Source organism: Apteryx mantelli, chromosome 15 (genome assembly GCF_036417845.1).
Source record: "Apteryx mantelli isolate bAptMan1 chromosome 15, bAptMan1.hap1, whole genome shotgun sequence".
Lineage (NCBI taxonomy): Eukaryota > Metazoa > Chordata > Aves > Apterygiformes > Apterygidae > Apteryx > Apteryx mantelli.
The window spans coordinates 21,254,917-21,280,215 of NC_089992.1; the positions used below are offsets into that span (position 1 = coordinate 21,254,917).

General features: G+C 38.9%; 3 protein-coding genes and 1 long non-coding RNA gene across 4 annotated transcripts in view; 2 read left to right on the forward strand and 2 right to left on the reverse strand.

Moving 5' to 3' along the window:
• The window catches only part of USP3 (ubiquitin specific peptidase 3), a 45,290-nt gene extending 40,595 nt beyond the window's left edge, over window positions 1-4,695 (forward strand). The window contains exon 15 of the mRNA XM_067305843.1: window positions 830-4,695. Within this exon, the coding sequence (XP_067161944.1) occupies window positions 830-995 (166 nt within the window). The 3' untranslated portion in view covers window positions 996-4,695. The remainder of the gene's footprint in view (window positions 1-829) is intronic.
• Window positions 3,900-12,894, reverse strand: LOC136993441 (uncharacterized). Its single transcript, XR_010885761.1, has 2 exons — window positions 12,767-12,894; window positions 3,900-5,413 (listed from the first exon to the last, which is right to left on the reverse strand). It is a non-coding gene; the product is annotated as an uncharacterized lncRNA (long non-coding RNA).
• On the forward strand, window positions 6,824-12,469 carry FBXL22 (F-box and leucine rich repeat protein 22). The gene is made up of 2 exons (XM_013957103.2): window positions 6,824-7,187; window positions 10,109-12,469. The coding sequence occupies exons 1-2, from the start codon at window positions 6,853-6,855 to the stop codon at window positions 10,452-10,454; spliced, it is 681 nt and encodes a 226-aa protein (XP_013812557.1). The 5' UTR covers window positions 6,824-6,852; the 3' UTR covers window positions 10,455-12,469.
• A 4,153-nt stretch (window positions 12,895-17,047) lies between the features above and the next one.
• The window catches only part of HERC1 (HECT and RLD domain containing E3 ubiquitin protein ligase family member 1), a 107,429-nt gene continuing 99,177 nt past the window's right edge, over window positions 17,048-25,299 (reverse strand). The window contains exons 69-78 of the mRNA XM_067305844.1: window positions 24,952-25,121; window positions 23,416-23,554; window positions 23,058-23,227; window positions 22,510-22,679; window positions 22,166-22,331; window positions 20,853-20,929; window positions 20,213-20,465; window positions 19,819-19,971; window positions 18,600-18,905; window positions 17,048-17,701 (exon numbers count right to left, since the gene is read on the reverse strand). Of these exons, the coding sequence (XP_067161945.1) occupies window positions 17,516-17,701; window positions 18,600-18,905; window positions 19,819-19,971; window positions 20,213-20,465; window positions 20,853-20,929; window positions 22,166-22,331; window positions 22,510-22,679; window positions 23,058-23,227; window positions 23,416-23,554; window positions 24,952-25,121 (1,790 nt within the window). The 3' untranslated portion in view covers window positions 17,048-17,515. The remainder of the gene's footprint in view (window positions 17,702-18,599; window positions 18,906-19,818; window positions 19,972-20,212; window positions 20,466-20,852; window positions 20,930-22,165; window positions 22,332-22,509; window positions 22,680-23,057; window positions 23,228-23,415; window positions 23,555-24,951; window positions 25,122-25,299) is intronic.

Consider the following 25,299-nt stretch of genomic DNA (forward strand, 5'->3'; position numbering starts at 1 on the left):
CTAGAAGAATGATCTGGACTTTCAAAAGAAAGCCGTACTATTTGACTTGACTATTAAAGACACCCTTTGTAGCACCATAGTGCATCTCTGACTGGTGCTTCAAAGTCCTAAGAAAATCAACTATACTTGTCGCAGATAGTAAATGAAAGCTGGTCATAGTCAGAATTGAATTAGATGGCTGGAAGCATTCAGGAACTATGTTATAACCCATAAGCAAGTGAAAGCAGGTCTTACCTTCAAGTGGCAGAGTAATGAAAACTGGATTTATGGCTCCAAAACTTGCATCTATTTAATATGAACTTAAGTAATTTTCTTTTTGGTATTCTGGTCTTTGTTTTGCTGTGGGTGCTTTTGATTATATTTAGACTATGTGAGTTTCTCTAGTCTAAAGTGGGGAAGATTTTACAAAAATAAAGCCTAGTGAAATTTTTATAGTTAACACAAATTATAACAGCTAATGGGCTTGATTTTTTTATGTGGGCAAAAATATTAGTTCTGTGTTGCAAGAAGCCTTGCTTGCACACAACTATAGGATGCTAATATGTGTCTATAAAAAAAATTAATTCATCCCAGTATGTGATTGCTCTGACTGAATACAAAACTTTAATTTGAAGACCTTTGAGCCCCACAGATTAAGAGGGGAAGGATCTTACCAGCTGTTACAGAGGGCTGTCAGTTCCTCTCTTCCTCTGGCTCCTGGAATCCTCTTAGTCCATTATCGCTTAGTAGGAAATTCATCAGAGAATGAAGTGCTGGATCTCCTTCTGATTGTCTTCTCTCTTTTTCTCCCCTTCTTTTTCTTTTTTCTCCCTTCCCTTCTCGCTGTCAGTGTTGGCTCTGGACATTACACCGCATATGCAACGCACGAAGGTCGCTGGTTCCATTTCAACGACAGTACTGTAACTCTGACCGACGAGGAGACTGTGGTAAAGGCAAAGGCCTACATCCTCTTCTACGTGGAACGGCAAGCCAAATCTGGATCAGATAAACTTTAATACCTCCTTCTAATTCTCACTTATCAAGTCCACCGGACAAAACATTTCCATTTCTCCATAAATACTTGATCCAAGACTATTAATTTCATTGTGCACTTTTCAATTTCCTCTTGTGGGTTTTAGTTTTGTTGTGTCAATGGTAGCATTTGACTTACTGAACTTGGACACAAACTAACTTTTTTTTTTTTTAGTTATACCAGAAAACCTCAGCAGATTTTGATTTGCTGCTTTAGTTGTGATAACTCAATTTTTATATATATAGTTTAATGAAATACTTAGTTATTTGACTTTTTTATATTAATGTTTTCAGTTCTCACTTTCTAAAGGCACATTTACATCAGAGAAGCTTTCTGTCCTCCTTGCAAGCAAGATAAATGTGCTCCTGATTATGAAGAGCAATACAACCTCATGCTGCTCTCACAGCTGTTATGTAGATATGATTTATCTATCTCTTTAAATCAAGGAATTATTTGCACGTAATATTTTCCCTTGTGCAAGAAACTAAACAGTGACCTCTGAGCAATCATTCGTTGTCTGCAGAAGAGATGAGAGACAGCATCATTAAATAGACCAGGTAATTGCTGCTATTGGTGTGTATTCAGGCTGCTGACTTTCAAGAATCATTGTAAATAAATAGTTGGTTCAATTGTATCTATACCGCAGATTAATTCAAGTGTTCCTCACATCTGCTCTTCCCTTCCCCCTCCCCCCTCAATTTTTTTAAATTATCTTAAAATATATATGTCTTAATTGTGGTTTTTTTTTTAATGAACCTGAATTGCCAGAGACATCTCTGTTGCAGATTTTAATCATGAAATTTGATCATAAACAATTACTTGCTTTAAAACTTGGAGACTCCCTGGCACTGGGGCCCCAGCCCTCTTTCGTGGTGGAATGGGGGAACACAGCCCCAAAACCTGGAGTTTTGTGAAAACATGCTTAAGTCTAAATACAGCTCCTGTCCACCTTCAATGCCTACAGTTTGCTTAAAACTGAAAGGAAGTATGTATATATATATATATAATTCAAGGTGTTTTGTGTGACTTTTGCTATACCCATTGAAATGCAAACTGTAAAGGCAAGATACTCAGTTTCATACACACAAGATTTTACAGCAGGCCTGTCTGAGGGGAGATGTTCAGCCAAGACTTACTGTTGAATGGAGCAGCAAAGTAGCTGGAGTATTTCCTCACTAGCCCAGCATGGTTTTTTTGTTTGTTTTTTTTAAAATAGTCTCTGGACTTAAACTGGAGGCATGAGATGATTTCTTAAACCTGTCTATGTAACGGAAAAAGGCTTAACTTTGAAGTTAAATTTTAGCCATATTGCTGATATTTTGGATAGTGGAAGTCAAACCCTCATTAACTGAGGTTAATGAGATTTAAAAGGAGGACAGGAGAATCTATGTTGCAAAATCTGGGAGTCCAGAAAATCTGAAATTTGACAAATGCAACTTCTCTTTTTTTTTTTCCTCATCTCTTTCCACCTCCCCCCCCCCCCCCCCAAGCCAGCCCCCATGTGCCTAGCGAGTAACTGGACACTCCTGCACTCTCAAAAGCTTGGTGATAAGAGTAGAATTTACTTCACGTAGAATCATTAGAACCAAACAGTGTCTTTTAGTTGTGATAACAAAGAAGTACAACATACTTGTTTGAAAACACATAATAATTCAAGTAAAATGTAATTTTTTTTTTTTAAGCTAATGCTTCCAAAGGATATACACAGTAGAAGTGGCCCTAAAACTTGTACCATTAGCTCAACCTGATACACACTTATTGAGTAAATACCGATTTCCCTGTTGTGGGGATACCTGCTAGCTGTACATTGACAACTACAAATAGAAATCACAATCAAATGGCATTCTTTGTGGCTTTTTCACATCATCTTAAACCAGGGGAGAGAGATTGGCTTTATATAAAAGAAGTGCAGAAAATGGTCAGCATTGCTAATTGTGTATGAATATGTAAACTATACACTAGCTAAAAACCTATTGTGATTACTAGATACATTAAGTAAGTGACATATATATATATATATATATACACACACAAGGCTGTCTTTTTTTTTTTTTTTTGGTTTCCCTTGAGTTGAATAAATAGAACTATTGACTGTTTTAAACTGTAGACAGCTTGTCACCTACTGTTTTCCAGTTTCTTGCAGCCAGAGCCTTTGTTCTATCAGAATAGTTAGCTGTTATCATTTATGCATGCAGAAGAAGGTATCTGATGGACTTCATCAGCATGTGGGGCAGGGAGGTATCTTTTAACACATTTATACCTTGAAGGGCAGCCCTACTGCTCACATTTGGGGCAATTAAATAGTTCCAGCTATATTTGCCTTCTGTCTGCATGCTGCTTCAATTGGATTGCTTTAGAATTTTAGTTTTTGGGAATACAAATATTAAAATACACAACTAGCCATGGCCACAAACAGTTTAACTTGCAGTAGTCAAGTGAATGCAGGTCTTGCAAACCAGTGATGTAAATGTGCCTTTGTGTATGTTTAGGAACTTAAATTTGTAAGCTTCATCAACGTTCACTTATTTTAAGCAGCTTCTACTTCTCCAGTTTTTTTTTTTCTTTCCTCTTAATCAAATTAATGGTCTCACTTCAGTATTTCCTTTCAGTAACCTTTTCTCTGTAACATTAAGGTCTTGGGCAATGGCATCCAGCATGGGCCATGGCCACGGGAACACAATGCAATCACGTCAGGCTTGTTCTTGCAGCAGGTGGTGATATGGACTCAGCCATATGCTTTGCTGGAACAAGTACATCATAAATCCTTTCCCAATTTAACCTTCTCCCACTGCAAACCCAGACGGACAGTATGAACAGTTTGTTGTGGCAACACAAATATTTCTCTTCCTGGTGGAGAACTTTGCTTATCCACTGTATTCTATTCAGTGTGGTGTCAAAAAAAAAAAAAGTAACTGAGCACTGAACCAGTAACATATACTGCACCTGGCCTAGTATTACATTTTTAACCTTACTTGTATATCCTATATTTATCTACTAGCTTGTGGGAGGGGAGGGATATCTGATTTCATTTAAGCCAAATGTTTCTTTTCTACTTACTGCTGATCATAGTACACACTAACTGGCAAGATTTTTTTCTTGCTTGTGACTGCTCTGCAAGCAACAACTGCTCTCTACAGTTCAAAAAGACTTGCATATTTTTCACCAAAATTTGCCTGATAGAAGGCTGTCCTTTTGTTAGTCATTGTTTAGCCATGTATACAACTGGAGCCATGATTTCTGTAAAACAAAACTGCAAAATTTCCAGCTCTCAGAATAGTGCTTTAGTGTGTTGTATACTGAGCATTTTAATGCAGAATTATGCAAAACTCTAGGGCACTTAGAAAGAGAGCGCCTTCTCATCGTGTGGTCAGAAGGTGCTTTTCCAAGTGGTCACAGATGTCAGTGGGAGATGAGAGTTTAAAACTTTCACAGATAGACAGGGAAAAGTGGACTTGTATCAGAAGCAGGAGGCCATTTATAAGGAGTTTGCTAAATCGATGGAAAGCATAACACTTGGTGTTCAAAAGTTTCCCCAACCATGTTTCATTACTGATGTGTCTGTGTCTTACTGATGAGGTAATCAGCACCTTGACAACTGATTCCAGTGTGCTTTAGGATATCCTCAAGTACTGTAGTGCCATAGTTGTAATTGTTTACCATTAAAGTCTAGTGTGTACGTTTCAGTGAGGATCACTGACTGTGCTCATCTTGCGTGTTTTTAGAGCATTTCCAGGATGAATGTGAATAATATTTCATTCACACAGTGTGTTTATGGAAAAATGTGCCATTAAAGTGTCTCCTTCCCCTAGAAAATAAAACTCCTCTTATCCTTCTACAGGTATCAAAATATTAATATAAATTCTCTGAACAGACTATTTTAACTTGAATTGACTATTTTAACTTGATTGGGGGAGCAGCCCAGAATCAAATTTAAGTGTTCCCCCGTCAAAATTTATTATCTAAGCACCAAGAGGACCTGCTTTTCAATTTTAGAAGACCTTGTCATGCCACAGCAATTATTTTTTGTCAGACCTTGGTGTATATCCTCTGTGTGGTGGAAGAGTCATCCCAGCAATGGTAACCTTAATCATTCAAGGTGCAGGTTTCAGATTTGTTTTGTTTTGATTTTTTTTTTTTAAGAGTATTGCAGTGTTTATTACAACTCTGAGTAGTCTTGACTATCTACATCTGTTCAAAAGCAAAGGTAAGTTCTGAAAATGATGAAGGAATAGAGTGAGAGTTCAAAAAAGTTAGTATCGGAACACAGCAGAACAACCGCTGCCCCACCATTTTCGCCACTGTTTCTCCAGTAACTGGCTTACCTGGTATGTGAAATCATCTACTCCTCCTGTCCCCTTCCTGGCTTCATACGCGCTTGTGCTACTGTCCACAACCAGTTTCCTGAGCATTAAGTAGGGGAAGGAAGCAGGGGCATCCTTATTATTTCAAGGGAAATATTTAATGACAAAGGCTATGAAAATAGAGATTAACAGCCATTAAACAGAGCTTACCATATATAATAGGAAATTACCCTAAAGAACGACACAGATCCTTACTTGCCTTTTATTCTGAGCCACTGTGAAGTAAAAATAAAATTCAAGATTTGTTTTTCAGAGTTCAGTTTCGAAGTACAATCTTGGGGTAAGAACGACGAGCTTAACTTCAATCTCATTCAACCCTGTCCTAAATTGAAACAAACCCCATTAAAATGCATAGCTGGAAGGAAGAAAAAAAAAAGGCAAAAAAAAGCTTAGCTGATTTAAAAAAACCATAACCTTAAATATGTTAAGTAAAATGTGTATTTTTCTTATAACAGCAGACAGAAGATAGGCAATAAACTACTTCTTTAGTAGTTTTATTTCACAAACATCAAAGTTGTAGGGCTGTTCACTCTTTTAATTTTAACCCTCCATTATTTGCTTTATTATTTTCCTTCTAGACTAGCATTTCTGCTACAGTAGTGGAAACAAAACACTCACTCTCTTATTCCTGAAACCAATCTCTGACTCCTTTTCCCTAAAATAAGGGAACTAAAGCTACAGAACCATAAGCAATATAAGAAAACTTGTAAAACTCAAGCTAATAAAGCTATTAAAAGCATATACAACAGTAAAGCATAGACTTGCTGCTCACATGCATGTCTTCCTGTGTAACATTACTTTCCTGATGCAAAAGGTGAAGAAACAACTAGCGCTGTTTGCTCGAAGAGCAGGGGGCAGGAAACTGCCTGTACAGCTAAGGCTTGTAAATGGTAACTGCAGGCTTGCTTTGTGCATACTTAAAAGTACCCAGGGAATTTTTTAAATTCTTTTTACAAGCTGTTAGTGAAAGTTCATTAAACTAGCCTCTCTTAAATTACAGTATCACAGTCCTTCAGTGTGACACAAATGCAGGCTTAAAAAAAAAAGAAAAAAAACAGGTTTCTCCCCCCCTTTTTTTTCTTCCCTCAAACTTGAAAGGATGGCAAAGCTGCTCCATGCAGCTGCTGCTACTCCATGTTCATTAAGTCAGCACAAGCTCTTTGCTAAACATCGGGATTGCCTAAAAGGAAAATAATCCCTTTTAAGGAAGCATTTCATGAAAGTCAAGTGCTGCAAATTCTACATGCCCATTCCAATCCCTTGCAGAAGCAGAGCAACTGTTTCATGCATGTTTCTTATCCTTTCCCTGTTCTTAGCTTCTGCTCCTGTTGTTGGCCAAAAATAAACACCATTCCACAACCATATATGTGCAACAGCCTCCTGGTGAGCCTGTCATGTCCCCCCCCCACCACACACTCTCACTGCCGATACGCCACAAGGCCAGGAGACCGTCTGCTTTCTAACGCACACTGAAGAGCTATGCGTATAACTCAGCTGAACCGGGAGTGCCTTTTACATCTGTTTTCTTTTCTGGACAAAAACAGCAGAAAAAGTTTAGCAAAAACATGTCACAAAATGCTAGAAGTGTTTCAAGATCCTTTACTGTGGTCTTTGTTGAACTTTCATTCTCCAGTGGAACTAAAGAAGGATAATTTTCTCCTGGGACCTGCTTTAAAGTACTTATCCATCTGCTGGCATTCACAGAGAGTCAAGGTGTGTAACATTGAGGATTGGATGAAAAACACTTTCCAGAAAGACTTCTGTAACAGGCATGAAAATACTGTCAATGATTTTTTACTAGAGGTTTGCAACAGGTACGTTCTTTGGGTATGAAATTCTACATCTAAAAAAAGGTTAACTGCCTTGAAATGAGAGCATCTTGGAGCTCTTCTCCATACAGCCTACCTGAAATGAAGCATTAAGTACGTGAGTGCCTTGACTTTGGAGTTTTAATATAGAGGTTAAGTTGGTTTTAGTGGAACTAATGTATCATCTTCCTATTGGCTTTACTGAGATTCCTCAAGCCTAGCCTTTTCTCTTATTCTTCCTGTTTTGAAATGAATAGTTAGTACCGGAAAGTGCAATACTGGCTACTAAAGTGCTATTTAACTAAACTGTACCATTCTGGCAGTACAAACCATCGGGGTGGGGGAAGGGAACCCCTAGAGGCGAAATACAATTTTACATAATACATCATTACAAAAGCAAGTTAATGAAACATCATTGCCAAACACAAAATTCTATTTCTTTCACATAGTATTACAGCTTACGTCGTGCTGTTCTGTGTCATGACACCATTGTGTGTCCTAAGAAATAAATACTGCTCTTAAACTGAAGTTAAGCAGCTATAACTACATTTAAGCTTTTTATAAACTACAGTGAAGGAATAAGGAACTACCATTAAGGAAAAGCAGCTTTCAGTGCACACCATTTCTTGTGACAACTGTACTGCTGGGAAGCAGCGCTAAGACAAAATTGGGAGGAGCAGACCAGGTAGAGCCCATCCTCGTGCATCTGGGTGCCAGCAGGGATGGCCGCGGTCACACACTAGCGCTGAGCCAGGCATGCCAGCGCCTGCCCTGCACCGTCGCGGCCTTGCGCTGCAGCTGGCCTCCAGGCTGGGGCCACACCGAGGAGGACAAAGTTCCCTCTGGAACTAACAGAATTTTAAAACCCCAACAAATTAGAGGATGTTGACAGAGCACAGGCTGTTGGTGAGACCCAGCAACAGTGAAATCTCAAAACAAGGACTGAAGTATAGCCTCAGGACAGAATGCAAGTTAAATGTACAAAAAAAAAATCTCAAAAGTAGCTGTTTCTAGAACAAGTGATTAAAAAATTCATATCAATTAGCAAAAATAGTGTTAGGAAACACATCTCTTCCTACAGAGGAAATGTTCTCCAATTTTGGCACTGCAATGTCTACCAGCAGCCACACTTAACTAGTTTCATTTTTTTGCCACCACAAATTAGGATTCAGAAGGCGGACACAGCAAGACCACAGCTCTGCAGAAGTAGTTTAACACTTAAGTGCCTTCCCCTGCAGAATCCATAACCCCAAACTGGCTGCTGGACAAAATTCAAAGCAAAGCCTGTGGGTAGCAAGGCATTTCAAAGGCCTGCAGTCCATGAAAATTCAACAAATGCCTTGCAGCCTTAAACAGCTTCATTTCCACAAGTTAAAGCTGAACGCTTAAAAATGACAGTGTATATTGATACTGCCCCCCACAGTCATTTTAGCCTTCCCGAGCCAAGTTCCTGCCTTGTTCCAGCAACCTTCTCAAAGCAGTTCCATCACAACAAAAATCCCAGCACTCCGTGCAAAGAAAAACACAAATTCAGGAGGTTCAAGTATATATAGTTCCCTGAGTTTAGAGTATTTTTGCTCTGTTGATTGACTAAGACATGAGAAAAGGCAGGCTTGATCCTTTCCTGCTTTGGACATTTGTTTTTCTAACTGTTCACAAGTGTAAAGGAAAAGAGTCAGACCAAAACAAAACCATGCAGCTGACATGATCTCACTGTATTAGTGCAAGAGGTGAAATCAAGCAGCAGTTTGCAGGGCAGGGGTTGGGTGGGGGGAAGAAGAGGAATGTACTAGTGTGTGTTTAAGGACATGAGAACACGCTGCGGTGACAGCTGTGCAGCAGTGGCCACGAGCGGTGCCCCTCGTCTGCACCCACACAACAGCTAAACCCTTGACACATGCTGTAAGCACAAATCTCTCTCTGTTTGAAAGTACTTATAGACACCTTCTTGCAGGTCTTACAGGACAGGGACAGGTTAATAGCTTTGCTGGAAGGGCTCACAAGATCAGCAACTTAGCATTGTTGTAATCAGTTTTTCCCTCAAGGAAGTCTTGTATTAACGGAGAAATGTTAAGCTCCATTTAGCTAACGATATGGGATAGCTAAGCCAGTGCTCCCTGCAGCAGGCTGCAAGCAAGAACCCAACACACTTTGTGGGGGAGGCTCTGCAGGTTGGTGCACAACAGCTAGTAATAACTGGGCTGCTCCAGTTTTACACACACAGTACAAGTCATCAACACACTGCACTTGAAAAGGTCTTTTCTGCACTTGCCCAGGTCTAGCTGAGCAACAACAACAAAGATTTCTTTTTAATTTGCTGTGTCATTGTTTAACAGAAGAATTCTTACCAGTTCCGATTGTTTGAGGAAGGTTTGGGAGTTGCGTGGGGATCAAACATCAGCACTCCATCAGGTAGCAGGCTGTACTCACTCAGTAAAACCAACGAGTTGCAGTGCACACGTTAATTCCCATAAATCAAGAGAGAGTGAGAGTGTCCTGCTTGCCCCTGCCCAGCATGCCTACAGCCTCTTCACTCATTTGTCCTCAAATTCATCCTGCCTCAAACCTATGAGCTCTGCTGTCTTCATTCCCTGGGCTTGGAGAAGGGCAGCACCGTGTATCTCCTTAAGAAAAAACAAGGCAGCTGCAGCTTAAACAGGCATCCACTTTCCCTTCCCACTGTGCCAGCTGAGCTACAGCTGTTATGACCAACAGAAAAAAACAAAGTAAGGTTAAGTCTTGAGATTAGCAAAGCCGTGCATTAAGCTCTATAAATGCCTTTATTTAACACCCCCCCCCCCCCAGTAAAAGAGGGAATATTTTTCTAACTTTCATTTCTATGATGTCTTGAAGACACGGTCTTCTCCAAACTCTGCATATTACTCATTTTTTTCTCCTCTCACCTATAATGATCGCCATGTTTTCAGATGTCCAAACCTGCTATCTCTGACCCTCTCTGGATGTGGCCATGTTACAGATGATTGCATCTTGCTTCTTCTCAAAAACTGCCCAAACCTCAAGACACTCAAACTGGAAAACTGCGTGCGGATCACTGACCACACCCTCGAAGCTGTGACCCTCTATGGGAGATCCCTGCAAACGCTCCACGTGGATTTTTGCCGGAACATAACACAAACTGGTCTAGAGAGAGTCAGGGAAAAATGCCCTTCGGTAATGCTGAGAGCAGAGAGAAGTGCTACTATGATTCCAGACAATAAGCCAGAAGAAAAGTTGATGCTTGAAAAAGCATCAAGAAACCTGGTTCAGCTTTAACTGGAACGAGCTGTAAGAAGTCAGTCAACATGGCTTGTGTGCTTCACTTCCACCTTCCTCCTGGGTAGCAGTGCTGCAATTAACCATGGCTCCTTAGCTGCATACTGGGTTAAGTCCAAATGCATGGTTGGTATATTTTGTAGAGGCTCCACTGGGAAAATGTGTGCATCTCCACCGTCACAGTCTTAGGACATTTTGTTGTCTGTTGTTTCTTGAAACTGGAAAATTTTGCATTTCTGCCACAAGATGGTAGACCTGATTAAGGCTAAAAAACGGTGATTCTGATACCTTTGTGGAAGAGGGGAGGGGAGAGATGTAAAGCAGCGGCAGATACTGCTTGGGGTAATTGTATGATCTACCCCAATTTCAGGGAAAGTGATTGACAAATTTCTGTAAACGGAGACACAACACACATGGTCATTCCATCAGTGAGGGCTGACAACCACTACATCTAAGATCCTTCTGGCAAGCAGATCAGAGTACCTGACAACCACCACTTCCTCAGTAATGAGAATTTGTAGCTGATCTGTCAGGCTTATTTATTAAATGGGGATACGTATGGCAACTTGGGCAAAACACTATATGACCCGCCGTAGAATGTATTTTGACAAGCTACACCTCAACTTATTTGGTGAACAGTTCTGAGTGTCAATTACTCCATGCCAACTGTATTACACTGACCCTTTAAATGTTTTACCCGGTGAGCCTGTCTCAGTGTTTGTAACAATTCAGAAGAGTGATCGCGTGAACTGTTTTTTGTTTGAACCACAGCATGCCTTTTTAAGAAGCACCATCTCAAACGCCACACTTCACCTGTGCGGGAGCATGTCCTCAAATTCAGCTTTCCATTACTTCCTATTTTGTACAACAAGTGACGTTTCCGACATGCCCAGATTCTGACTCCTAGAGCGCATGCCAGAAAATACAAACCTGCACATTCGTGCTGACTCTGCACCTGAACTTACATTTCCTGCATATCTCCTCTCCCATTCAATGCAATTCACTGAAGAACTTTAAACTTACAACAGTAACAGGTGGATAAATCTGGCTATTGATGATTTAGTTTCTCCTACAGGACCAGATATCAGTATAGCTTCAATGCTGAACACAAAGCCTTGTACAGACCAGGCTGACGAGCTCTACAAATCCTGAACAACAGAATTCCAGCTTAATTCACAATGAAGTCTACAGCAGAAAGATTTCATTTTAAATAAAAACCTACAGACTGTAGGAATATGCAAGTATTTAAATTTAGAAATATTAACCTTCGGAAAATACTGTTCTGTTCCACAGAGTCAGCGTTTCTGTTCCATTCCATAACAGCTATTCACTTTTTCACAACAGCAACCTACGCTCATACATCATAGTAAATCTGGTTTTCATTTACATGAGGTGCTGTATATTTGTTGATAAATACACGAACTGGAACTTGCATCACTAGAATTCAATTATATCAAGACTATCATGGTTCGAAATAATTTTATAGCTTTGTTGCCTTTTTACAGTTGTAAATGCATCTACAGGCATAGCTCTGCAGACTCATATTCTGTTAATTACTTGTCTGCATTTTACTCTCTTTTGTATAACTGGAAGATTACAGGAGCTAACATTTCCTATAAGAAACACAATTAGTAACTTCTTAAAATTGCTATTTAACAAATTATTTAAGGTTACCATGACTATCCAACATGACACATTTTTTTTCCTTAGAGAATGATGTGACTGTAGTACCTCTCTTAAAAGACGTATGGAAAAACTGCTATTCAAATAAAGCAGATTTCCCCCTCTCATTGGCATCTAAAATGTAGAAACAAGTTCTGAAGTTAGACCTCAGTTACTTATGAGTAACTGGTTTGATTTTCCAGCTTCTCACTGTTTTCTTTTTACAATATTACTGCTCCTTTTAATAAGGTTATGTGGAGAAATATTGCTTTGGGTATCATAATGTAGAACTCTCATTTTAACTTAGCTCTGATGCCTCAGGTAGCCTTGAAATAAAGATTTATTTCACCTGATGTGTCATTTTTCCTTCATGTTTGAACAGAAGGAAAAGAAATATGCTATCAAAATTCTACTTGAAGCCAATTCTTACTGCAAAAGTAGAACTGTAAAATTGTATTTCCAGTTATTTTCTCTAAGAAGATAAGTTTCAATCTCAGCAGAAATATTTTTATAGACTATATTCCTACGGCTTATTCTTTCTTCTGCAAGAATTGATTAACTAGCTATGTACTCCTGAAAATATTCTTTATGTGGTGCAACAAAAATGGAAAGAGGATTTTACAGCTTTCAACATTAATGAATATACTTACTCCTCCTTTCCATCCTGGTTTATTGATCCACAGATTTCCTTTGGTACTCTGGTAATTTGGCTGAGCTACAAAATAAATCACAGCATTACAGAATCTTAGTGAAACAGAACTGAAATTCTAGAGGAATATATCCTGTCAGCATGAGTATCTATAAGAAATACTCACCCAGGAGAGACATAAAATAGTTTATTATTGCATCTTCACAACTTGGTGATACTTCAACAGCATGACACTACAATATTCTGCTCTTTCATTAATTCATTCCTAGAATTTAAGTAGTGTGCTTATGCACTACAAAATAAGGAACAAAACTGGAAACATCCTAGGAAAAAAAAGGGGCAAACAGCAGTCCTAAACCAGCATTTGCAAGTTGCAAAGGTGATGGCTGCACTGAATAAACAGACTGCAATGTGGAAATTGTAATGCTTACACAATTCTCACCTTGAATACACTATTTGTGCATGGAAAAAACCCAAGTTTCACATATCGCTGCTAAGCCAAAAGAAGGCGTGAATTCTACAGCTGTCTGAGTAACCAAAGACCCTGTACCGATGCCAGCTCTAGGTGCTCTGTGATGGATGCCTTTCTCAAGAAAGGTTAGATCTAACACCTAACAGGTTTTCAAGTAGCTACAAAATATGAAAGCGGGCCTGCATTGGTCTACATACTATTGATGCCTTTTTGCCAGTCTTCCATCAGGATTGTTTCTGAAGTTTGGTTTCTTTGCTTATTTTTGTACCTATGTTCACAGTCATATTTCTTTGCCCTTCCCCTCCTTGCATGAGGGTATTTGTTCATGATATGGTAAAATCTGACCACCCAGGGGTGTTAACTTTTTTCAGCATCAATAATCAATTTTCTTATTTAGGAATGGAATTTGAAAATTGAGTATATAATCATTACATTTTACTTAGGCTATTATGTAAGGATGGAAGCACGTTAAAATTTTTCCTCAATCCCAAGCCCTTTGAGCTCTGACAAAACTCTCTTAACATTAGTGAAACATTTTTCACTCCTCACATACTCTAGCTTAGTATTTTGGCTCTAACATACCAAGTATGGAAGGTGGAGGCCTTGTTATACATTACTTCATGAACATGCTAAAAGAAAGGTGGTATAAACCAAGATGCCTGCTCAGATTATCAGATGCAAGCAGCAAACAACACTTTGTTTTCAAAATTTCATGCTGTTTCCTACACAATAAGGGAAGGCAATATGCAGAAGATCCTTCAAATTTTCAATGTGATAACATTGGTCATCTTAGCCACACGGTAAAGAAGGAAATCAAACTGATCTAAGTCCTGCAGCATAGAGAAATCACTTACTTATCAGCAGTGCTATTTTTTGCAGTTAAACATCATCACCCAGTCAAGAGGGCTAAATGACAGAAATAAATCAAACTTCAAGACCAGATCACTTGCGTCCTTCTAAGAGGTGAACAAGTGTTACATACACATTCCACTCTTATCAGTCGCCTCTAAGCATGACAGACGCCCGCCCACCAGCCACTGCCATTCTAGGGCTGTCGGACACCCCAGCTCTACTACTGCAAGCCCCAGAAAGGCAGAGGGCTCATCCAGCCGAAGTGACGGGCCATCTCCAGCCCTGGGCCTGGCTGCTCATCTTCCCTCTAATGGAGCCTGCCTACCTGTTTCAAAGGGCTAGCCGTTGTCTGAGAGGCCAAAGTGCTATGGATATACTTCCTGGCAACAGTTCCTGGTGTAAAAAATGGTGAGGAAAGCAGAGAGAATGAGTTTTTCCTTAAGAGCCGACATGTAAGGAAAAAGTTAGGTCCTCCTCATTTACAGTAAAAAAATAACAAGTAGTAAATAAAAGTAATGTTTAACAACAGATGCAGGCTTTTGGGAACACAGCGTTTTCCATATAATACCTACCCAGAACAGTACTTTCCTGGCAAAAGCTTTTCAAGCTGTTTTTCTCTGGTTATGTTTAGAATTTAACACTTCTACGCATACTGTGCTTCACACCTCACAGGATTTGAAAGGGGTATAGACAAACACATTGCCTCACAACCATTCTTACCTCTGATCTGCACTGGTATCACTGATATTCTCTGCTTCAGTCATGTACCTATGTCCCATCCAACCCAGAAAGGCAGAAGGGAACTGGGGTATGACGTTTGGAGACAGCGTGTCCACCTCACTGAGACCATTCTGCCGGGTGCAGCAACTCTGCCACTGGAAGGTCTGCTATAAGAAATCGATTGGTTGCGTTTCCTCGCCCCCCCCTTGAACAACTGCATATAGGACCTACGACTATGGAATGCAGACATACACTGATAATATTTATTCCCCTTTCTATACAGGAAGAGATTTGCATACATAAAATACCCTTAAAAGGACATAAAGTTAGAACTTCCACAGATGGTCTCCAACAGTAGGACAGAATCAGTGCTGTAAATTCTCTCTCTCTGTATGCAGTTCTGCATAAGCAGCATTATGCAAGAAACATGATTCCAGTCTCACTCAGATGCCTGAGCAACAACAAAAAAAAAGCCAATGAGCAGAGTAAAAGGAATGCATACACAATACAATTATGGTGAAAACAAACAGTAGGGTAAAATAAAAAGAATTAAGCATTTGATAGATTTAATCAAGCTAAGATAGAAAATTCAAAGGAGAAGCAGAAGAAAAAAAAGTCTCAGTTAAAGGAACCAAGAACAATCCTTTAATCAACATTAGTATTTACCAGTATCAACATCCTATTACACTTTACTGTAAACTGCCTCCAAAAATACCCTCACTACCCAAGAACCAAACTGTGTAGCCCATACAAAACTAGTATTTTTCAGGTAAAACTTCATTTTCTTCTGTGCCTGAGAGAAGCAGACTGACAACTTAGTAGCACTGATTCAGACACATAACTGAAATCTAGTAGGCAATAATGCAGGATTTTAAACAGCAGTCCATCCTTTTATTGGTAACTTTATATTTTTCACATATAACAAGTATGATTTTTGATCAGGATGTGAATATAGTCCCCTACAACAAAGTGACGAGGCACCAAAATCTCAGTCCAATTTGGAAGTATACCACATAACGCGGGAGGAGGCCAGCCCTGCCTGAGTGCCCCCTTCTCCCACGGCTGTTGCAAGCTCCCCTCCACATGTTGCACCTTGCAGTCTGGTTCGTGGTCGTAGCTCACGAACCTTTTGCCTTTCCCAATAGTCAACAGCTAGTTGATAGTGAGAGGACTTCACCAGATAAAACCTGGATCTTCAAATTTTGACAGTTTTAAAGTTAGCCCTTTGACCACTACTAGCTAGCAGCAATATGCCAGTTTGGTCTTGACCAACTTGGCCTCTTCAGGAAATTTCCTTATTAATCCCTGCTAAAGGACAGCAATCCCATGAGGGCAGACGAGAGGAATTTCTACTCTCTCCTCCAGACTCAGGGGAACGGTCCTGTCCCAGGTGAGTTAGGCTAACAGACGTCCGCGGCATCCTCGGCGCGCGGGGTGGCGGGGCCAGGGCGGAGCAGCAGCGACTCCCCGGGGAGACGCTACCGTCGCCGCAGCCCTGCTAAACCCCGCTCCTCAGCACCAGGTCGTAGCAAACAAGCCATGTTTGCGATACAGACACTGAGGGCAATTAGCTGCTCTGCAGCACTTCCCAAGGACACAGAACAAAGATTTCTTTATATAGTACATTACTGTCCTAACCAAATATGAACATTACTGTGTAAACCACACACTGCTGATTATAATACAATTACAGCTCTAACAAAATAAGATCAAACACATGCAATTTACTGAAATCAAAGGCATTAACTAAGAATGTTTATACAATCTACAGCCTGGCCTGCTGGACTGTCACCTTCATTCGCCATTTCCTTGTGCTCTGATCAGGACTGACTCTCTCTCTATATATATACATATTTTAAAAAGTTTTTTCTTATATTTTTTGGGGGGACAAAAGATTTAAAGGGTTCTCTGTTTCGAGGTAGCCATACGTCCTCACTGTCAACAACTACTACTCTGGAGGAGAAAAATGCTTAAAGGAAAAGCAAAGTGGAATCAAGTACAATTTTAACTTGCATTTAAGTACAGGTGATAAATAGTAGTGTACCTGAAAAAGCCAGTACCTCAAACATATTCAGAGTGCAGGGCAGTGCTACACATCAGATTAGTTGAAGATAAACATTTTAAGACGTTTCAAATGTCCTGTCTAAACACTGCAATATTAAAATTTCCTGAGACATATAATGTAAAAGTGTGAAGACTGAGTAAACCATAAACAGTTCACAAATGCATACAAGCAACCAATTCTTGAATTTGCTTTATTTTCTCTGCATAAGGAACCCTGCACAGGCAATTCAAATTAAGACAAAATAAATATGTGAATATTCATGTAAAACTGTCCTTGCTAATGAACAATTATACACAATGTACAACTCTTCATGTTCACTGGGAGGGCTTACAAATGTACTATTCCCAACAAAAATGCACCAAAATGTCTCCATGCAAACTTATCAAAAGTGACCAAAAAAGGAAAAAAACTTACTGATCATACTTTTTTTGTTTCCTTTTTCCTTTTTTTTTACAATCACAAAAAAAATAAAAACATCTAATTTTTTGTTACATTTAGAGTAACTAAAACGTGGCCACTGTTTATTAACATCTGTTTTTATGCTCCTAAGACATCTATGGTTACCATAAAATTGTGTCAACAACGAATTGGACTTAGGGCACTATTTGTAGTAAAAGGAAGATGATTTTGTTCACAGAATGTTAATAATCTGTGTCTGAGCCCTCTGCATTGTCCACATTCCTTGAGAGCATATAATTGTCCATATCTATAGACCTGCAATTATTGATTGCATAGCGCAAACGCTCTGCCATGATTAGTTGACTGGAGTAAGGTGGGAGCCTCAGTTGAAAGAAACAAGTCTGTGAGGTAGGCAAGCTGTCGTAAGGCTGTGGAAATGGATAAAAGGTGGGACACCGTTAAGTTCGTGAAGGAAAAAAAATGCAGCACATTCTTATTTCACTTTCCCCTCTGTCATTCACCACTGTCTCATTTTAGCTCAACTGTCAGTAAACAATTCCTTGAAAGCAGATGAGCCTTGTTCGTTTACATCACTCCTTTCACCCCTAAGTATGTGCAAAACCACTGCCACGCTGCCCTTCCTGTAACTCATTCCACCCGCTAAGGAAATGCAACCATTTGAAGAGCAGATCACACAACTATTTAGCAGCCCACTGGAAGATGCTAAGCAACATTCAAACTACACACCATAGTGTGCCTTAACACAAGGCAATTTCAGACAGCTAATCAACGGCAACAGTCAAACCACTGTTATTTTATATTTTCCCAATTCTTTCATTGATACAGTTCACAGAGAACCTGCTTTCACTGCACAAAACCCCAATGTAACTCAAAAGGAATACATCCTGTATGTAAAGTAATACACTGTAAACTCAGTGGTTTTAAGACTTTAGGGTTCACTAGTGGTCATACGCTGCCACTTAACGAAAACTTAAAAAAATTAAGAGTTAAAATTATCAAATGAAAAAAGGAATTGAAATAGAAAATGACTGGGGACAAGTTACGATTGAAGAGGTTACACTTCTTGTGCAAGGACTCATCTTGACCTCCAATCATATAATTACACAGTGAATCCACAAATGCATTAAGATGTAATTCATGCAGTGTTATATACTCCTACGCAATTAAAATTCTTGGTTTTAATAGCTCAGGGCTTATCCCATCATATGTTTTCTCTATAAATTTACAATTAGGGAAACCTGGCTCCAATTGCCAAGGCACAGATTAAACTAGACAGGAATAAAACAAATGGAAACAGTATCTTACCCTATCAACCTTCATTATTTGGAATCGCTGAGAGATATCAGCTGTGTTGGCTGGCAATCGAGATCTTCCTGACACAAACCTCATGAAAAGGACTCTCTCCTCATTTGAAAATTCTTCCAGGGTATGCCAGAACCACTGAACTAGTTGATGCTGTTCATCAACTTCCCTGTATCGCACAACTTTCTTCAGAACTTCAACTGATATTTCTGGCATTCCACAGACCATTTGCTCCAACTGCTTGGCAGTCAGAAGAGACAACAAGGGAACTGGAACAATCCAAGACATTCCTTCTCTTACAGCAGCCACCTATTTCCCAAAAAAAGAAGAGATACTTGAAGTGCAATTATCTTAGCTCTGCCATCCATATGCAAAGTTAACATACCTGCTGGCAAATGCAATAAAGAGAGAGAATTATAGGAAATCTCTTGAATACAACTTCCCCCACCTGCATCCTCTCTCAAAATCCTGGGGCATATTACAGGTATACTTGCACATTAAAAGAAAAGATTTCGATACAGAGTAGAACTTAAAAAGGTACACGTTAGCAGCACATATGATGATGGCTAAACCAAAAAGCTGCGCAGATACCATATGTCTGAGCTGGAACATAGCCATTTGGTACCTCTGATGAGAAAGTTATTGTTCTAATGAAGATGACAATAGCCTCTATTTCTTGGGAAAAGGTAAAATACTTTTCCTAGCATGCAATTTGTATACTGCTTTCATGTGCTTCACTATCTAAATGACAAAATATACAAACGTAAGCAAATAGGTCATCAATACTTTTCAATGCATTTCATGTACTATTTGTAGTTCCTATGCAGAAGCAGAAGAGAAATAGTTTCAAGTTAAACAAATGTTAGCAAACATTAAGTACTTGAACTAGACTGTAAGTTGATATAATGCCTAAACACAGTGCACGGCATGCACAACTGCAGGTTAGTTTCCCAAATCGAGCTGACAGTTGCAGTAGGGGCTACTCTAATGAAGGAGGTTCTGATTTCCAATGTTCTTCTGGCAACTGAGCAACTACTAAGAAAAATATGACTGATTTAAAACAAAACAACAGCGTTTGTGGAGAAAAAAAGCCATGGGGACCCAGGCAACAAGCAGAAAACCAAGCTTTTCTTATTCCCTAATACACTGTAATGGAAACGTAAATAAATCAAAAATGTTGGTCACACTAACAATATGTACAGAGTCATGATGAGATTCCTACCTGACGGTCCATTTCATGGAGTCTGTACTCAATTGCCCTCTCCACATATTCTTTCCTGTTTGAAAAGGTAAGTGGGATACTGTTCCCTCCAGGGATTATGGGAACCATTTTACCATCAGCACTTTGGCCAACAAAAGAATCTAAAGGAATCATCTGTTATGCAAAATAGAAAAAGTATGTTCATCGTAAGTCACTCAAGTTATTTAAATTTAGTATTTTATTATCAGTCCCTAGCTGTAACTCTAATAAGATCACAAACTGCTTCAAATACATACAAAGTACTTGTTATCCTAATGACTGATTTATTTAATTATATAATAAAGTAAGTGCTGAAGTTAAGGTCAATCTGATACAAGTAACACTTTCAAAATAAACCAGAAAGTTCCAATCTTACCTCATGGAAATTTTCTTCAGTAATCCCACTGTCTTCAATGTGAAGAATGCTGTTGAGGGTCTGCACATAGAGCAGATCTACCTCCTCCAAATCCTCCAAAATGAGTGGGATACAACAAAGTTGCTTCCAGACCATTGGAGCCAAATGAAGATCTAATGGCTTTTTTGTACGAATAGCTACACCCATGAGAATGCCTAAGAACTTAAACTGCATCAGATGTTCATCTAAACATGCTGAAGGGTTAAAGAGAAACCTAAAAGAACAAAAGAAAGTGTCAAGCTTCCAGGAGAATTTCTGTGCTACTTCATCTTATTAGAAGTAAAAGACAAAATACTTCTAAGTGCAGCATAATAACTGTCAACACGATTATCAGCACAGGGTGTCCCAGTGAGAAGATTATTATCTTTAACTCTTCAAATAAGGAGGGCTGAGATGTGCTCAGGATTAGTTTTGCCCAAACAAAGACATCACTGATGTCACTCTAAATTCTCTCCTTTACCTCAAAGTAACATCATAACCTGAAGGAAAAAATATCCGAGGAACAACCATTAAGTTCCCACCACTTGGTATAAAGTAGTTAGTACAAGACTTAATTTTCACCCGCTAACCTTTGCAGTAACAGGAAATCCTGACAGCTTACCTATCCCTATTGTAGCCTACTTCAGCTGTAGCATTTGGGGAAGGAATAAGCAGGTCTACTACTCCAGTTTCCAGTTCCTTAAAAATCAACAACAAAAAAGCCTTCTTAAGCACAGGGATAATAACCTACTATAGCAATATTATGACATTATAGCATTACAAACCAGAATGATCTATGATAGTAATGATTACTTTTTAAAAATTCATTTGAATGTAAGAAAAAGCAAGATGGTAACTATGATTTCTAATAATAAAAATATGGTTATTTCATGACCTGCCTTTATGTCAGATTATAACAATTATTCTACTGTGACTGCTTTGTGATACACTCCTGGTACCTCCTTCAGAAATGAGCAGAAGCCACACACCCGACCAGTGCAGCTTTTTGCAAGAACCAGAAAAAAACTAAATTTTCTAGAGAGTTCTGTTCTGAACCCTCATATTGCACCTCATATTATATGAAAACTGTCTAGGAAAGAATCCATAAATTAAGCCTGAAGTCTTACCTGAGTCAACCCTAATCTAGTCTTACAGGCTTTAGATACGCCATTAATAAATGGAGTTCTTCAGTTTCTCCCATCCTGTATCCTAACTGTAACTCCAATCCCAGCTCCAGCATTATCCACAACTGTTACCACGTTCCAGACTAAGCAGATACACTAAATATAGCCTTTTGATAGCATTAATCCTCATTCTTTGGGATTTGGGACTCCTGGAAGATCTGGAAACAATCAAAGTTCTTCAGCAGTATTGTCTGAATCCTTCTCCTGGCTACAATCATACCTGTCCCAGGGCTGAGACACACCTTAAAAATAACTATAAGTGGTACACATTAGCACAGACCAGCTTTCTCCTACTCCTACAAGTCTTTTCAGATTCACCTGGAAACTGAGCTCTTCAGACAGCTATGGTCTCTAGAGCAGCCATATCCTGGTTATAGACCAGCAAATGCTCACCTCCCCTGTATTTACTGAGCTCCCTTCCAGCACTGAACCTAAGATGTGATATATATCTTCGAATGCGTGAAAAACAGCTGCAAAGGTTCATGGAATACAGTACAACTTCTCTTACAGAAAATGATGGATGGACAGAATGGGGCCTGCATAATGCTCCATAATGCAGCTTTAGGCATTTGTCACAATCTGAGGAAGATTTCTTCTTCCTCAAAGACATTCATAAGAACACAATTCTAGTACTGTGGCTAAGGACTGAGGGACAAAAAGAATTTGTTACGCTGCATAAAGAAAGACTGAAAATACAAGCAAACACTGGAGAGAACAGAAAACTCATCCCATGCATTTTGAACTTTCATACCTGACACATTTCTGTAATAGTGTCATCAAATACTCCCCCTGCATCATCAGCTCCTTCTCCAACCAGTTTCACTTTCCAGGCACGGGAAGGTAGGCGAAGGTCTGATGCATTCAGCTTTACCACTTGTCTTGCTATCTGTACAAAAATGGGCTTGCATTTCCGACCTCTTTAAAAAAAAAAAAAAAAAGGGCCATACAATGTAACTCGTAAAAGTGTAAGGGTTACCAATGTCACTTGAGTAGTAAAGCTGTACAGAGAGAACTCAGTGTGCCAAAAATATGAAATGTATGAATACCAGCATTTGTTTGATGTCTAATACAAAGCCTGTAAAAAAAAATACTGACCTGGTTGATATTCTTTTTACAGTAATCTGAGGCCCGTAGTTTTTTCCCTGAACCATAGTTTTTCCTATAGAGCGTACCATGGGCAGCGTATACACTCGCGGTGCTAGCAATGGCCTTAGCTGTCCTTGGACTATTCCCCATGTTCCAGCATTGTAATGAGATGTACTATTCTGCAATAAAGTTGAATGAGATTAACCTTTATGATAATAAAGAACATTAGTTCCATTCTTTACAGAATAAATTAATTCATAATTAATTACTAACATTTCAATATTTCAGGAAGCAGCCAATTTCATCTATTTCTTTTATAGCTTTAAGGCTAGTAAGTTTTTGGAAACTAATCTTGTCACGTCAATGTTAAGATAAGTGAAAATACATAACAATCCTTTTCACAAAGGCTAGTTTAATCAGGATTTATATATTTTATTTATTTATTACAGAAATCCTACAGAACCTATTACTAAGATCTGTCTTGATCTGTAAAGGAACTCTTTAGTGACATGGCACTACACAACATAGCTAAGCTGTTTTTTCAAAAGGAATTTTACCTGGTTATTGGGACTGAGGTTTAGCAATCTCCATGAAGAGTACATGAGGTCTGAAAAATGGTACAGCAGCCTCAGCCTTGCTCTTACTGTATGAATGCTCACTTCTTTCAGTGCCCCATACTGTGGTGGAATGGCATCGGGTAAACCAAGCTGTAAAGGCACCGAAACACCTATCACGGAAAAAGAACATTAGTTCATAAAGGGTAGCAAACTGAGAGACTAAGATAATAACAAAACCTGCATGGGCATAAAACAAAACAAGCTTTGTCCCAAACATTTGGAAGTCCTTGTTGCACTTATCCCCCGGGAAACACAAAGACCAAATCAAATGACCACACAAACAACTTTTGTTCGTTACCTGGAGCTCTTGGTGGCACAGGCGGAGCTGTCCAGGCAGCGCTGTGGCAGCGTCCTGCTGAAATCTGTCGAATATTCTTTCCTTGCAGGACTGTTATTAGTGTTGGTTCTCTGACATGGTTGGTATGGCCCAGTCCAAGCTTGTAATTTATAATACATGTAAAAGACACAAAGAAAACACAAAAGGGGTAATGATAATTCTAAAACTCTTTAAGCAAAAATTCAGAGCAAATGGTAGAAATACCTGGTAAAGTTATCTCTACAGCATATGCTGGGATAAAAAAATTACTTACCTTACACATGTTTTATTATGCTAGCACTAACCTTTTCTTTTGGATAGAATACTACATCCATACTTAATGGGAATAACAGATCTAGGTGGCAAAGAGACCTTAAAACAGCTAGAGACTTTTTGGGGTATTGATCAGCCTTGCAAGCTCTTTTGCAGACTGAGAACTGATCTATGCTGCGAAGTCATCTATGTTGCATGATCTTTCTCAGGTCTAGCCGACACAGCTCATGTCTCTTCTGTGCCATTTAAATGCCATTTTTGTTCTACCATGTAAATTCCTGCAACAGTTTACATAAAACATAATCCTTGTAAACAGAAAGTTTACTAAAGCTGTTCTGATTTTTTTATCGAAAGTTTTGAATTTCAAATTCTACAAGTGAAAATTTCATAAAAGTCTAAAAATTTTTTTTACACTTCATAAAAACAAAAGCTTTTTAAACTACAGAGGAAATAATACAAAACAGACCTTCGGAACCAAGTTTCTCTACATTTTTTACACTCACAAGTTTTCTCTTCCGTAAATACAAAGTAAGTACCCTTATGAAAAGGACCTTCCTTTCAAAAATTCTTCCAAAGAACTTGCTCATGACACCCTTCTCAACAACTCAATCCTAAAATACTAGACCACCAACTCTGTCTAACCTTGGAATGCCAAGAGTCAATACATCGAGAGGCTCTTTCTTAGATTTGCAGCATGCAAAACTACCAAAAAGTCTAAGTCCTTCTGAAAAACTAAGTTATACATGGGGCAGGGGAAGGTAATGAACTTTTAAGGGAGGGGATAAAATTACAGTGTTCAAAAGGAACATTTACTAACACTTACTAACATTTTTTCTTCTGAATTTTAAAAATGACTCTTTAAAAGGTTGACTAATCTTTTCTTTATTAAAAGAATCTAAAGAGTTTACAAATCTGATTGTCACCCACCATAAATTTTACTGTGTTTAAAAATAGATGATATCTAAGGAACCAGGTAAAATGCTGTAAATTTTTCAAAAAAGCTTTCCCTAGAATGGTTTTGGGTAGAATATTTTTGGTGCTTTCCCAAACTATTGCCATGTAAGAGCACAGGAAATCAAAAAGAAAATCATGGAAAAAAACCTAAAATGTTGTTATGGCTAAGGGGGGAGATGGACGACAACGACGACACCACCACCTTTCTTTTCCATCATATGTGTTCCAACCACATCTATAAAGCATAATTTGTTTTATAAAGATTAGAAATTAACAGGAAAATGTACATACCTGTCCTTCAGAGTTGCTACCCCAAGCATACACATCCCCCGTAGATGATAAAGCTAGTGTATGCTCTGCTCCTACAGCTATGTCTTCAATGAAGATTCCTGACAGTACTGGAACTTGTTGGGGTCTGTTGTGATTTCGAGCTCGGCCTTCTGGCAAACCTATGAGGCGATCTAAAATTGCAAGGAAATGTCTACGTATGTAAAGACCAGTTCCCTTTAAAAAGTTAATTTTACTTGCAGGCAGAAGGTAGGGAGAGACAAAAAGCAACTCTAAGCACTCTCAGAACTAAGACACTAATGCAACTGTTCAGGGAATAATCTAGCGTATGTTTCCTACAAAACCTTGCAA